Source organism: Erpetoichthys calabaricus, chromosome 8 (assembly GCF_900747795.2).
Source record: "Erpetoichthys calabaricus chromosome 8, fErpCal1.3, whole genome shotgun sequence".
Lineage (NCBI taxonomy): Eukaryota > Metazoa > Chordata > Cladistia > Polypteriformes > Polypteridae > Erpetoichthys > Erpetoichthys calabaricus.
In genome coordinates, this window is record NC_041401.2 from 16,826,732 (window position 1) to 16,840,158 (window position 13,427).

General features: G+C 45.0%; 1 protein-coding gene across 1 annotated transcript in view; it reads left to right on the forward strand.

The window, feature by feature from the left end:
• Nucleotides 1-13,427, forward strand: part of dnah9l (dynein, axonemal, heavy polypeptide 9 like) — a 514,436-nt gene that overhangs the window by 463,236 nt on the left and 37,773 nt on the right. Inside the window, exons 66-67 of the mRNA XM_051930607.1 lie at nucleotides 6,489-6,731; nucleotides 7,241-7,423. Coding sequence (XP_051786567.1) covers nucleotides 6,489-6,731; nucleotides 7,241-7,423 — 426 coding nt within the window. The remainder of the gene's footprint in view (nucleotides 1-6,488; nucleotides 6,732-7,240; nucleotides 7,424-13,427) is intronic.

Genomic DNA, 13,427 nt, shown 5'->3' on the forward strand with positions numbered 1-13,427 from the left:
CCATCAATGTAGGGACATCTCGGTGCTTTGATCAGGTGTTGGGGGGGGCGCAGATCAGCAGCACAGAAAACCGGAAAAAGAACAGCAGAGAAAGTTGGAGTTAGTACGGATTATGGAGCCACCAGGAATAATAATGATAATAGAGTCTGACAAAACATTCTTTGCACATACGTATTTTAAAATGTTGAATGAGCAATAATATAAGATCTGGTTATAATGGGCTTCAAAAGTATATACTGTGGCGGGTGGCCGGAATCCTTACCTGGCCAGGACACCCAAAGTGTGGAAGGACCTTTAGTATTAGCAGGACCGTTTCTCCTCCAGGCCGATAAGAGGGCAGCCATCTTAGTTTCCAGTGGGGCCACCACCAGGGGGCGCATGGACCTTTCCAGGGCCTTATTTGGTCACACTTCTGCCACACCTGGAGGTGTGGTCAGGAGAAGCTCTATAAAAAGGAGCCGCCTCACTCATAAATTGGCCAGAGTCAGGAGGAAGAGAAAAGCCTGAGGAGGAGTGGAGGCAGAAGGACTGGCGGCAAAGAGGAATTATGATGTGACAAGGGGGCTCCACCCCCTGCTCGCTCCGCTCGCCTACCCCCGGTGTTGGGTAACCCGAAATACATTGATGAATGTATGAGATATATTGGAGTGTAAAGGTGTAGATGACGAACAAAGGAAGTATATTCATTAATCCTAATGAATGTCCACTAATAGTGCACTCATTACAGAATGCGTTGTCAGCTAATTGGCGGAATTGTTTATCGGCCGTCTGTCGTTCCTTTCTTTGCCGTTTATCTATTCACTCTGCTGTTTGAGAGGCACGTTGTAGGCGCCTACGTTCATTAATTGTATTCAGGCGGGCTCGCTTCTGCATGTATCTCCGTCAGTTGTGGTCGTTCGTTTTGAACCCGTGCCTGCTTTGCTTCCGCAGTTTCAGACACGCATTGTAGGCGTCTATGTACATTGTATTTGTCCATACGGGCTCGTTTTTGTAGCTCCGTTAGTCGAGCTGTTTGGATTTGGAGCCGAGACAGTTTTGCTTCCGCGGTTTCAGACGCGCGTTGTAGGCGCCCACGTCTATTGTTTTTATCCATGCGGGCTCGCATCTTTGTGGACCTGTGGGGCCTCCGTAGGTGTGTTAGAAGCACGTGGGCCATGCTGTGTAGTGTGGCCGTTTAGTTCAGAAGCGCGTTGTAGGCGCATGCGCCTTTCGTACTTTCACGCGCCTTCCGTACTATCTTTGTGGACCTGTGGGGCCTCCGTAGCCTCTTCCGTTTGACTCTGGGGTGCAGCGCGGAATCCTCTTTTTTGTGTGGCTGTGTCGTTAACTATGGGCGCGTTGCCTCATTTCTTATTTACGTTAGTTGAGCTCCTTCGTTTTTGAGCTGTGACTCCTTCGTTCTCGGTGGATCAGACTTCGCTCGCTGTCGGCGCCTGCGCACTATGTCTCCTGCGTCCATGGGCATGCCATGTACCTGCGTCCATATCCGGTTTACCATTCTCGGTTAGTAATATGGATGTGATGTGTTGACAAGACTGGTAATCTGGGCACTGTATTATGTAAATAAATGGGTGTACTGTGGCAAAACCCGTCTCCTGCCTGTCTGTGTCCGGGTTGGCGTGACAATACTTTTGAAGTCTATTATAACCGGACCAATTGCTATATATAACAAAATTGGTAGAATTATGTCGGCACACGGAATAACATTGTAACACAGGCTCGGCACGACACCACTGAAAGGTTGCTGACCCCTGCCCTATATGATGAGTCCGAATCTAGAAATCCGTGGAGGAAGCAAAAACTTTTCAGGAAGCAAGACTTTTCAAAAAAATTGTTGTGCAGTGTAATTAATTGAATATACGGAGCATCAGGATTAAACTAAAATGAAGCTCTGAGAAAGCCATGTTACAATAAAGCGTGGCTTTCCTCCCACAGTCCAAAGATATGCAGGTTTGGTGCATTGGCGATCCTAAATTGTCCCTAGTGTGTGCTTGGTGTGTGTGTGCCCTGCAGTGGGCTGGCACCCTGCCTGGGGTTTGTTTCCTGCCTTGCGCCCTGTGTTGGCTGGGATTGGCTCCAGCAGACACCCTGTGACCCTGTAATTAGGATATTGTAGGTTGGATAATGGATGGACGGATTTCTATCGGTCTGCTATTCCAGATTTGAGGTGCCTAACAGCAGAAGGCCGCCTCAGCACTTCTTTTACGTTTAGCTCTTGGAATTCTAAGCAGACCCTCATTTGAAGATCTAAGGTTACGACTTGGGAGTGTAAGGTGACAGACATTCTGAAATATAGCATGGAGCAGATTATTGAAGGCTTTGTAAACCATATAGTAGTAGAGACACCTCATCGCATTTTGCACTGTCATGGTATTGTCATCTGCGGTGGGTTGGCGCCCTGCCCGGGATTGGTTCCTGCCTTGTGCCCTGTGTTGGCTGGGATTGGCTCCAGCAGACCCCCGTGACCCCGTGTTTGGATTCAGCGGGTTGGACAATGGATGGATGGATGGGTGGTATTGTCATGAATTATGAATTACACTTTTTTAATAGATTATATCGTTATATTTTGATAAAGTCAGTGTGTTATCTTGCAAAAATTTAGTTGAATACTGTAATGAGAAAATCCGGTGTATGTTGTGGTCGAAATTTAACATCTCTCTATTATATAAAAAAATCCTGCGACGAGACACTTCCAGCGAGGAGATTTGATCTTTTGCAGAGAGACACTTTCACATCCCCTGGGACAGACAACTCATGTCATACTTACAACCTTTGGAAGCAAGTCCCGTGATGCACATGCAGAACAGGTTAGAGATAATGGTAGTAGGAAAATGTATCACCGTTTAAGAGGGGTTTCGGAGGAGTGAGCGTGTCTTCTTTGGTGAGTTCAGCCTCCCATTTTACAAGGGCGCGTAGCGCTGGCAGGTGGGGAGAGGAGGAAAGGGGTATGCCAGCGAAGTACAGATAACATGGCATTGGCAGCAACTGATCGAGCAAAGAGGAGTTAAAAAAATTAGCTTTCCATTAAGAGGGGTTTCGGAGGAGCAGCCGCGTCTCCTTGAGGTGCGTTCAGCCCCACACCTCACAACTGCGGACAGTTGGCAAGCGAAGTCTTATTAAAGAAAGAGACATCCTCTAACAGGACAAGTCAATAATCGGGCAGGCGAAGAGCTGTACATGGTGTCTTTTAATTACTCCTCAGCACAACGCCTTGGAGGGTGCAGTCAGTTACTGCCTGGTCAGAATGGTCAGAGGCAACAAAGAATAGACGTTCATTTTATAAACTACTGAAGTTACATACAGCGTCAATCAATGCTTACATTGTATTCTGGTTGGTTCGTTGGTTTACACCCAAATGATTTATATATATATATATATATATATATAAAATTCTTGTCACGTTTGAAACGGAAATTACGTATGACCACAGACGAACAGGAAAAACATTCTTAATAAACCTGATTCTTGCCGAGAGAGCGAATGATGACATAGCTCTGGCTGTAGTCTCATTGGGAATCGCTTCTACATTATTAGATGGAGGCTGTGCAGCACATTCGGCATTGCAATTACCATTAAACCTCGCTCACGACGGAAATCCAATTTGCAACATATGCAAGGGCTCTGGAAAGGCAAAAGTCTTGCAACATTCAAAGATAATAGTTTGGGATGAGTGCACCATGGCACATAAAAGAGCTTGAACCGAACAATGCAAGATCTCAGAGATCCTACCAAAATAATGGGAGGTACCGTCGTTTTACTCGCAGGAGATTTTCGTCAAACATTACCAGTTATTCCATGAGGGACACCAGAGGATGAGCTGAACGCGTGTCTAAAATCCATACTTCTCCCACGGTCAGTTATATGTCGCGTGTTCTTGGGTAGGTACACCAAAAAATGTACAGTAATCCCTCCTCCATCGCGGGGGTTGCGTTCCAGAGCCACCCGCGAAATAAGAAAATCCGCGAAGTAGAAACCATATGTTTATATGGTTATTTTTATATTGTCATGCTTGGGTCACAGATTTGCACAGAAACACAGGAGGTTGTAGAGAGACAGGAACGTTATTCAAACACTGCAAACAAACATTTGTCTCTTTTTCAAAAGTTTAAACTGTGCTCCATGACAAGACAGAGATGACAGTTCTGTCTCACAATTAAAAGAATGCAAACATATCTTCCTCTTCAAAGGAGTGCGTGTCAGGAGCAGAGTCTGTCAGAAAGAGATAGGAAAGCAAACAAATCAATAGGGCTGTTTGGCTTTTAAGTATGCGAAGCACCGCGGCACAAAGCTGTTGAAGGCGGCAGCTCACACCCCCTCCGTCAGGAGCAGACAAAGAGAGAGAGAGAGAGAGACAGAGTTTGTTTTTCAATCAAAAATCAATACGTGCCCTTCAAGCTTTTAAGTATGCGAAGCACCGTGCAGCATGTCGTTTCAGGAAGCAGCAGGACAAAAGATGGCAACGTGAAGATAATCTTTCAGCATTTTTAGACGAGCGTCCGTATCGTCTAGGTGTGCGAACAGCCCCCCTGCTCACACCCCCTACATCAGGATCAGAGAAAGTCAGTGCAAGAGAGAGAGAAAAGTAAGCTGGGTAGCTTCTCAGCCATCTGCCAATAGCGTCCCTTGTATGAACTGGGCAAACCAACTGAGGAAGCATGTACCAGAAATTAAAAGACCTATTGTCCGCAGAAACCCGCGAAGCAGCGAAAAATCTGCGATATATATTTAAATATGCTTACATATAAAATCCGCGATGGAGTGAAGCCGTGAAAGGCGAAGCGCGATATAGCGAGGGATTACTGTATACATTTATGCACGTAATGGGCAAACAAAAAATGTCGTATACCCGAAAGCACTGCAGTAGTACTCAATGTATCTTTACTTCTTAAATGTTAATGTTTTACTGTTTAATAATTTATACACTTCTTATATGCTGTTCAAATTCTTTTATCAAAATATTTTCCTGTTTAATAATTTATATCCATATTACTAACCGAGAATGGTAAACCGGATGGCATGGACGCAGGGACACGGCGATGGGACCATGAGACGTACTGCGCAGGCGCGTACAGCGCGCGTCTCATAAACTGCACGCAAAGTCTTATCCGCCACGCACGAAGGAGTCACGGCCCAAAAACAAAAGAGCTCAACTGACGTGAATGAGTAATGAAGCAACAACGCGCCCATAGCTGACGACTACCGACACAGCCACACAAATAAGAGGACTCTGCGCTGCAGCCCAGATTCAAACAGAAGAGGCTATGGAGGCCCCACGTGTCCATAAAGTACGGAAGGCGCAGGCTTCACCGCTATATTGTGAGTGGCACCACTGCGGAGTGAAGTAAACGCGCGTCTGAAACTGCGGAAGCAAAGCAGGCACGGGTTCAAAACGAACGAGCTCGACTGACGGATATACAAACAATGTATTTCAGGATACCCAACGCCGGGGGTAGGCGAGCGAAGTGAGCAGGGGGCGGAGCCCCCTTGTTTATATGCCTGCGGTGGGTTGGCACCCTGCCCGAGATTGGTTCCTGCCTTGCGCCGTGTTGGCTCCAGCAGACCCCCCGTGACCCTGTGTTCGGATTCAGCAGGTTGGAAAATGAATGGATGGATGGATATTTATATGCAATGTGCTTCTTATATATTACTTCATATTCTCATATGATAATGATGTTAATAATGTTGTTTACAGTATTTTGATTTCTATGTTATTGGAAGTGCTCTTTATTTTATAAAAATAAAATTGGCAATTAACAAACTTATTTTATAAAAACTACATTTTATTTTTTTCCCCTTGCACTCAGTGAGCGAAGCCACTGGGTAATCAGCTAGAATAAAATAAAAGTCTGTTATATTATATTCTGGTTCTTCTTATACCTTTGAGATGAGACACCACCCTTGAAATTTCTGTGCATAACATAACTGTTCATTCTCGTTGTTTATAGGACATTTGCTGATTTCTTAGTCATCCTTCAGTACATTTCATATATTACGTCAAATTTTCTTCTGGTACATTCTTTATTTACTTGACCATCTCAGTATTTTTCCTAAACTATTTCTTAAATCTCAGTGTACATTTTGTTGTCCACTTGACCGTCATCTGGTTTCCTGGTGCCTGAGCAGGTCTCTGACATTCACTAAGCCTCCATGCTGTCTCTCTAAGATGAATGCTATGTTACCCTAAAATTATTCTTTTTATTAAATTCACATTTCTACAGTCCACACATATCGGTAACAGTGCTTGACGTAACGGCCCCACGTGGGGTTGGTCAGCCCTAGGCCCTACACACCCCTAAGGCCGCCTCTGCCCCCTGTATAGCTCCTTTCATCACAGGCCGTTTCCCCTTACTCTGTCATTGGGAGTTCTGTATTCTACTTCACTCTGTATGCTCTATATAGCGCCTTCTGCCCTGGTCTCTGTTTCTCTTCACTTTGCCCACTCTGTACGGCGCCTTCCTTTTGTCTCACTGTACTCACTCTTCTCTCAGTTTGACAGGAAGCTCGTCCTGACGCCTGGCTTTGTGGTGCCGTCTAACTTGGACTACCAGGGCTACCACCGCTTCATTGATGACATGCTGCCTCACGAGAGCCCAGTGCATTATGGGCTCCACCCAAACGCCGAGATCGAGTTCCTGACGGTCACATCGGACAATCTGTTCCACACTTTACTGGAGCTGCAGCCCAGGGATTCGGCCATTGGGGAGGGAGCCACACAGACAGCGGAAGAGAAGGTGAGTGTTGGGCACGGTGCCCGCTGGTGTGCCTGGGCACTTGTTGGCTCCCATGGTGGGCGTGGTCATGAGGCATTTGATTCTTGCCCATTTACATTTTATATACTGTCATGTGCCCACTGGTGGCCAGTGGTCAGTCAAGCTCTAAATGGAGGGAACGTGAGAGGAGACCCAGTGAGAGGAGTATCATTGTGCCTTCTGTGGCTGTAGGTCAGTGATGTCCTGTAGTGGGCTGGATGGCACCCCCCCCCCCAGTCACTTCTGTCCTGACCTGCAGTCAGCTGTTTCAGGGAATGAGAAGAAGCTGCATTATTGATACACTTGTGTGCTGGAATGGTGGAGGCCAATTGGGCAGACAGTGTGGTGTGGTGATTAAAGCCTTGGACTTCAAACCCTAAGGTTGTGGATTCAAATCCCACTACTGACACCATGTAATCTCAAATGTTGTAAGCCTAATAATAATGATGATGATGATGATGAACAAAGCCTGTTTGCTGTGCCTATTGCAGGTCAAGATGATCCTCGATGACATCCTCGAAAAGCTTCCGGAAGAGTACAACATGGCTGACATCACGTCCAAAACGGCAGAGCGCTCCCCCTACCTGCTCGTCTGCTTTCAGGAGTGTGAACGAATGAACATCCTGATCCACGAAATACGACGCTCACTTAAGGAGCTCGACTTGGGGCTCAAGGTATGGCCGGCCGTCAACGTCCAATCAGTCAGTGTGCAAAAGCTTGTTTGTAAATATGGAGTGATGGAAAAAAGGAACATAACAGCAATAAACTCCTGGCTTGTGAGCTTCCACAAAACGCTGTCCATTTGTTTGAGCCCTTTGATGAGCAAGTTGGGCACCAAAACGTGACAAACACACATCAGGTACACTGCTGCCCAGTGAGGTCCATGAAGAACAAGGTAAACTTTATAAACACTTGTCATTTCTCTGTCATTCCATAATGCCTCGAATGTCACATGTATTAGTAAAGAAGGCCATCGACAAACTGCAGGTAGACACGTCACGTGCCAGTATGGCCAGACAACGTATCCCGACTTCAGGCGAGATGACCGTCCAATATGCGGTCACCCTCTCATGACCAAACCAGAGCCGGACTGACACTTCACACAAGTCCACCTCAGGGATCTGCTGCCCATACTGCTGCCAAGTCTGCCAGCAGATACCATGACATGACAGGGACGGCCAGGCTGCACACAGCTGACATTGGAACAAGGTGACCTGTCAGAGAGGTCCTCTGCTTCCATCTACTACAGCAGGGCAACAATATCAGGCCACACACACACCTGCTTTTGTTACCTCTGCCCCTGCTGGTGTGCAGATGCTCTCTTGGCTAGCCATCACTCCTGACCATAAACCCACCGGGCACCTTTGGGATGTCCAGTGTATGGAGATGTGACCTTCGGTCTATCAATGGCCAGCAGCTTCATCAGGTCCTTCTGTGGCAATGGAATGACATCTGACAAGTGCAGACTTGGAGACTCAGTGGCTCAACGTGATAGATAGATAGATAGATAGATAGATAGATAGATAGATAGATAGATAGATAGATAGATAGATAGATAGATAGATAGATAGATAGATAGATCGATCGATCCCAAGGGGAAATTCGCAAACTCCAGCAGCAGCATACTGATAAAGAACAATATTAAATTAAAGAGTGATAACAATGCAGGTATAACAGACAATAACTTTGTATAATGTTAACGTTTACCCTCCCGGGTGGAATTGAAGTCTCATAGTGTGATGGATGAACGATCTCCTCAGTCTGTCAGTGGAGCAGGACGGTGAGAGCAGTCCGTCGCTGAAGCTGCTCCTCTGTCTGGAGATGATCCTGTTCAGTGGATGCAGTGGATTCTCCATGATTGACAGGAGTCTGCTCAGCGCCCGTCGCTCTGCCACAGATGTCAAACTGTCCAGCTCCATGCCTACAATAGAGCCTGCCTTCCTCACCAGTTTGTCCAGGCGTGAGGTTTCCTTCTTCTTTATGCTGCCTCCCCAGCACACCACCGCGTAGAAGAGGGCGCTCGCCACAACTGTCTGATAGAACACCTGCAGCATCTTATTGCAGATGTTGAAGGACTCCAGCCTTCTAAGGAAGTATAGTCGTCTCTGTCCTTTCTTGCACAGAGCATCAGTACTGGCAGTCCAGTCCAATTTATCATCCAGCTGCACTCCCAGGTATTTATAGGTCTGCACCCTCTGCACACAGTCACCTCTGATGATCACGGGGTCCATGAGGGGCCTGGGCCTCCTAAAATCCACCACCAGCTCCTTGGTTTGCTGGTGTTCAGGTGTAGGTGGTTTGAGTCGCACCACCTAACCAAGTCCTTGATGAGGTTCCTATACTCCTCCTCCTGATGCAGCCCACGATAGTTAGCAGGGTCCCGCAGTGCTGAGGTGGTCACATGAGGCGATGACGGCCTGACAGACATGTGCTCAGATCTTGGGACCGTTTCTCCTGTTAGATTTGGTTCTTAATTTTGATTTCAGCAAAAAAGGAAGAAATTTTGGTCCCGCAATAAATGTTGTGTTTCATTTTTCTATCAGCGTGTATGTGTATGAAAAAATAAGGGCACCCCAAGATTTGATCTTCATTGAAACGATATCTTTAGATAAAGGAACCATAAAAATGTGACTTTACAATATGCTGGCTAAAGCCCATATGGAGGGAGTCCTTTGCCCTGCCCCCTTGGTGTCCCTGCTTTGTGCCCATGATGTCTATAGCATGCATACATACATACTGTACATACAGTGGGGAAAATAAGTATTGAACGTGTTAACGTTTTTCCGATAAATGTTTTTCTAATGTGGCTATTGACATGAAATTTTCACCAGATGTCGGTATCAACCCAAGTAATCCACACATACAAAGAAATTAAAACAAATGAGTCCATAAATTAAGTTATGTGTAATAAAGTGGAATGACACAGGGAAAAAGTAATGAACACGCTTACTGAAATGTATTTCATATTTAGTAGAAACGCCTTTGTTAGTAATGACAGCTTCAAGACGCCCCCTGTATGGAGAAACGAGTCGCATGCATTGCTCAGGTGGGATTTTGGCCCATTCTTCCACACAAACTGTCTTCAAATCTTGAGGCCTATTCTATGAACTCTGATCTTCAGTTCTTTCCATTGATTTTCAAGGTGGCTGATTGACTGGCCATTCGAGTAGCTTTACTTTCTTTCTCTGAAACCAATTGTGAGTTTCCTTGGCTGTGTGTTTGGGATCCTTGTCTTGCTGGAACTGTCCGCCCCTCGTTTCATCATCAGCATCCTGGAAGATGGCAGCAGATTCTTATCAAGAAAGTCCCGCTACATTTCTCCATTCATCCCCTTCAATTCTATGACATCTGTCAGTATTTTGGGGTGATGTGCAGCACAATTTCTCCTCCAAACATGGGGTGTCCAATGATATCCAAAGAGCTCAGTTTTGGTCTCCTCTGACCAGGCTCTACTCTCTCACTATATTATTGGATTCTCCAAATGTTAAACCTTAAACGAGCTTCAACGTGCTCTCTTTTCAGCAGTGGTGATCATGTGTAGAGGCCATGGCGGTGGAGTGCATTACTTCTTGTTTTCTTTGAAACAACTGGACCTGCTAATTCCAGGTCTTTTTGAAGCTCTCCATGAGTGGTCCTTGGCTCTTGGACGACTCTTCTGATTATTCTTTTGTCAGAAATCTTGCGAGGAGCACCTGGTCATGGCCGGTTTATGGTAAAATGATGTTCTTTCCACTTCCAGATTACGACCACAAGCGGTGCTCACTGGAACATTCAGAAGTTTAGAAATACGTCTGTCACCAATGCCATCAGTAAGGTTGTGAAGGTCTTGAGAAAGTTCTGTGCTTTTACCCATCATGAGATGCTACTTGTGTGACACCTCGGGATTGAGAGGCCAATCGATTTTCACTAAACCAGCGGATATTCATTTTCACTGATACTTTATAGACTTATTTGTTGTAATTTCTATGTAAGTGTGGATTACTTGGGTTGTTACTGACATCTGGTGAAAACTTCATGTCAATAGCCCCCAGATAAAAGCCCAATATGACTTTATTTTATAATAATAATGTGCACCAAGCACCCTTCACTCCACAATACTCATAAATAAACAATAAACACTACAATAATCAATAATCCTCCACTCCCAGACACGTTGCCACCCTTCCACCCAGCTCAGCTCACTGCTGGGATTTCCCACAGTCCTTTTATAATTGTTGACCCAGAAGTGTTTCTGTCCCTCAGTCCATGTGACTCTTAACACTTCCGGGTCAGGTGAAAATTCCTTTTCTTCATCCCGGAAGTACATCATTTCTTCTGTCCCTGTGTCTAGGATGTACTTCCGGGTTATAGTGCACATAGCAATCCCTGGTCCTCCCTGCAGCGTCCCCTTGCGGTCCCCATGGTATCCAGCAGGGCTGTGCAGTAAAACTCCAATGTCCATGAGGCCCTGCTGGTATTCGGGGCACCCCCATGTTGCAGGGAGGGCTCCATCTGGCGGCCTGGGGGTATTGGCCAGGATGAATGTCCAGCCATATCCCACAATATATATATATATATATATATATATATATATATATATATATATATATATATACACACACACACACAAATACACACACATGTACATACATACACACAAATATACATACATACACACACTATATATACACAAGTATATATATATACAAATTATATTATATATATATGTATGTAGCAACTTCCTTTTAATAGATGACATGCCTTATGGAAACAGTAGTATTTCAGCAGTGACATTAAGTTTATTGGATTAACAGAAAATATGCAATATGCATCATAACAAAAATAGACAGGTGCATAAATGTGGGCACCCAACAGAGATATGACATCAATACTTAGTTGAGCCTCCTTTTGTAAATCTAACAGCCTCTAGACGCTGTCCTCCTATAGCCTCTGATGAGTGTCTGATTCTGGATGGAGGTATTTCTGACCATTCTTCATACAAAATCTCTCCAGTTCAGTTCAATTTGATGGACAGCCTGCTTCAAATCATCCCATAGATTTTCAATGATCTTTAAGTCAGTGGACTGTGACGGCCATTCCAGAACATTGTACTTCTTCCTCTGCATGAATGCCTTTGTAGATTTCCAACTGTGTTTTGGGTCATTGTCTTGTTGGAATATCCAACCCCTGCGTAACTTCAGCTTTGTGACTGATTCTTGAACATTATCCTGAAGAATTTGTTGATATTGGGTTGAATTCATCCAACCATCGACTGTAACAAGGGCCCCAATCCTTGAACTAGCCACACAGCCCCACAGCATGATGGAACCTCCACCAAATGTGACAGGAGGTAGCAGGTGTTTATCTTGGAATGCGGTGTTCTTCTTCCGCCATGCCAAGCGCTTTTTGTTCTGACCAAATAACTCAATTTTTGTCTCATCAGTCCAAAGCACTTTGTTCCAAACTGAATCTGGCTTGTCTAAATGAGCATTGGCATACAACAAGCGACTCTGTTTGTGACGTGAGTGCAGAAAGGGCTTCTTTCTCATCACCCTGCCATACAGATGTTCTTTGTGCAAATTGTGCTGAATTGTAGAACGATGTACAGATACACCATCTGCAGCAAGATGTTCTTGCAGGTCTTTGGAGGTGATCTGTGGGTTGTCTGTACCCATTCTCACAATCCTGTTCATATGCCGCTCCTGGATTTTTCTTGGCCTGCCAGAACTGCTGGGTTTAACAGCAACTGTGCCTGTGGCCTTCCATTTCCTGATTCCATTCCTTACAGTTATAGAAACTGACAGTTTAAACCTCTGAGATGGCTTTTTGTAGCCTTCCCCTAAACCACGAGACTCAACAATCTTTGTTTTCAGATCTTTGGAGAGTTGCTTTGAGGATCCCATGCTGTCACTCTTCAGAGGAGAGTCAAAGGGAAGGAAGCACAAATTGTAATTGACCACCTTAAATCCCTTTATATCTCATGACTGGACACACCTGTCTATGAAGTTCAAGGCGTAACGAGCTAATCCAACCAATTTGGTGTTGTAAGTAATCAGCATTGAGCAGTGACAGGCATTCAAATCAGCACAATGACAAGGGGACCCACATTTGTGCACAGCCAGTTTTTCACATTTGATTTAATTTCATACAACTAAATTCTGCTTCACTAAAAATCTTTGTTCGGAAAACACCGCAGTACTCAGATGTTCCTAGGAAATGAAAGACATACCACTGTTATCTTTATTGTTGAAAGGAGAGTCAATTATTATGCAGGCGGAGAGGGGGTCCCAAACTTTTTTTTCATATGACTGTATATACACACACACATATATATACACTCACATTTATGTATTTTTTAAATTTCTCATAACTTAAAAAAGTTTAGACGTAGGGGTTGCAGAGCCGAATATCAGGCCCACTTCCCCATCATTTCCTGTAATGTGCCTTTCTTCACCTAAAACCTTTCATAATGAGCTCGACCTCAAAGCCCCTTGTATGTGAATTCCATCAGTATATACAGTAGTGCCTTTAATGACGAGCATCTTCTCATCCATTGACAAAGCCCCTTTCATGAGATGCCATTTTGCCCCCCATGGCTTGCTCCCACATTTCTTTCGCTATGACTGCCATTTTCAAGTGCTTTCCACGCTCAGCCCAGCTTTCTGTAGGCACCTTCAGCGGTAGGTGGTGCCTCTCATA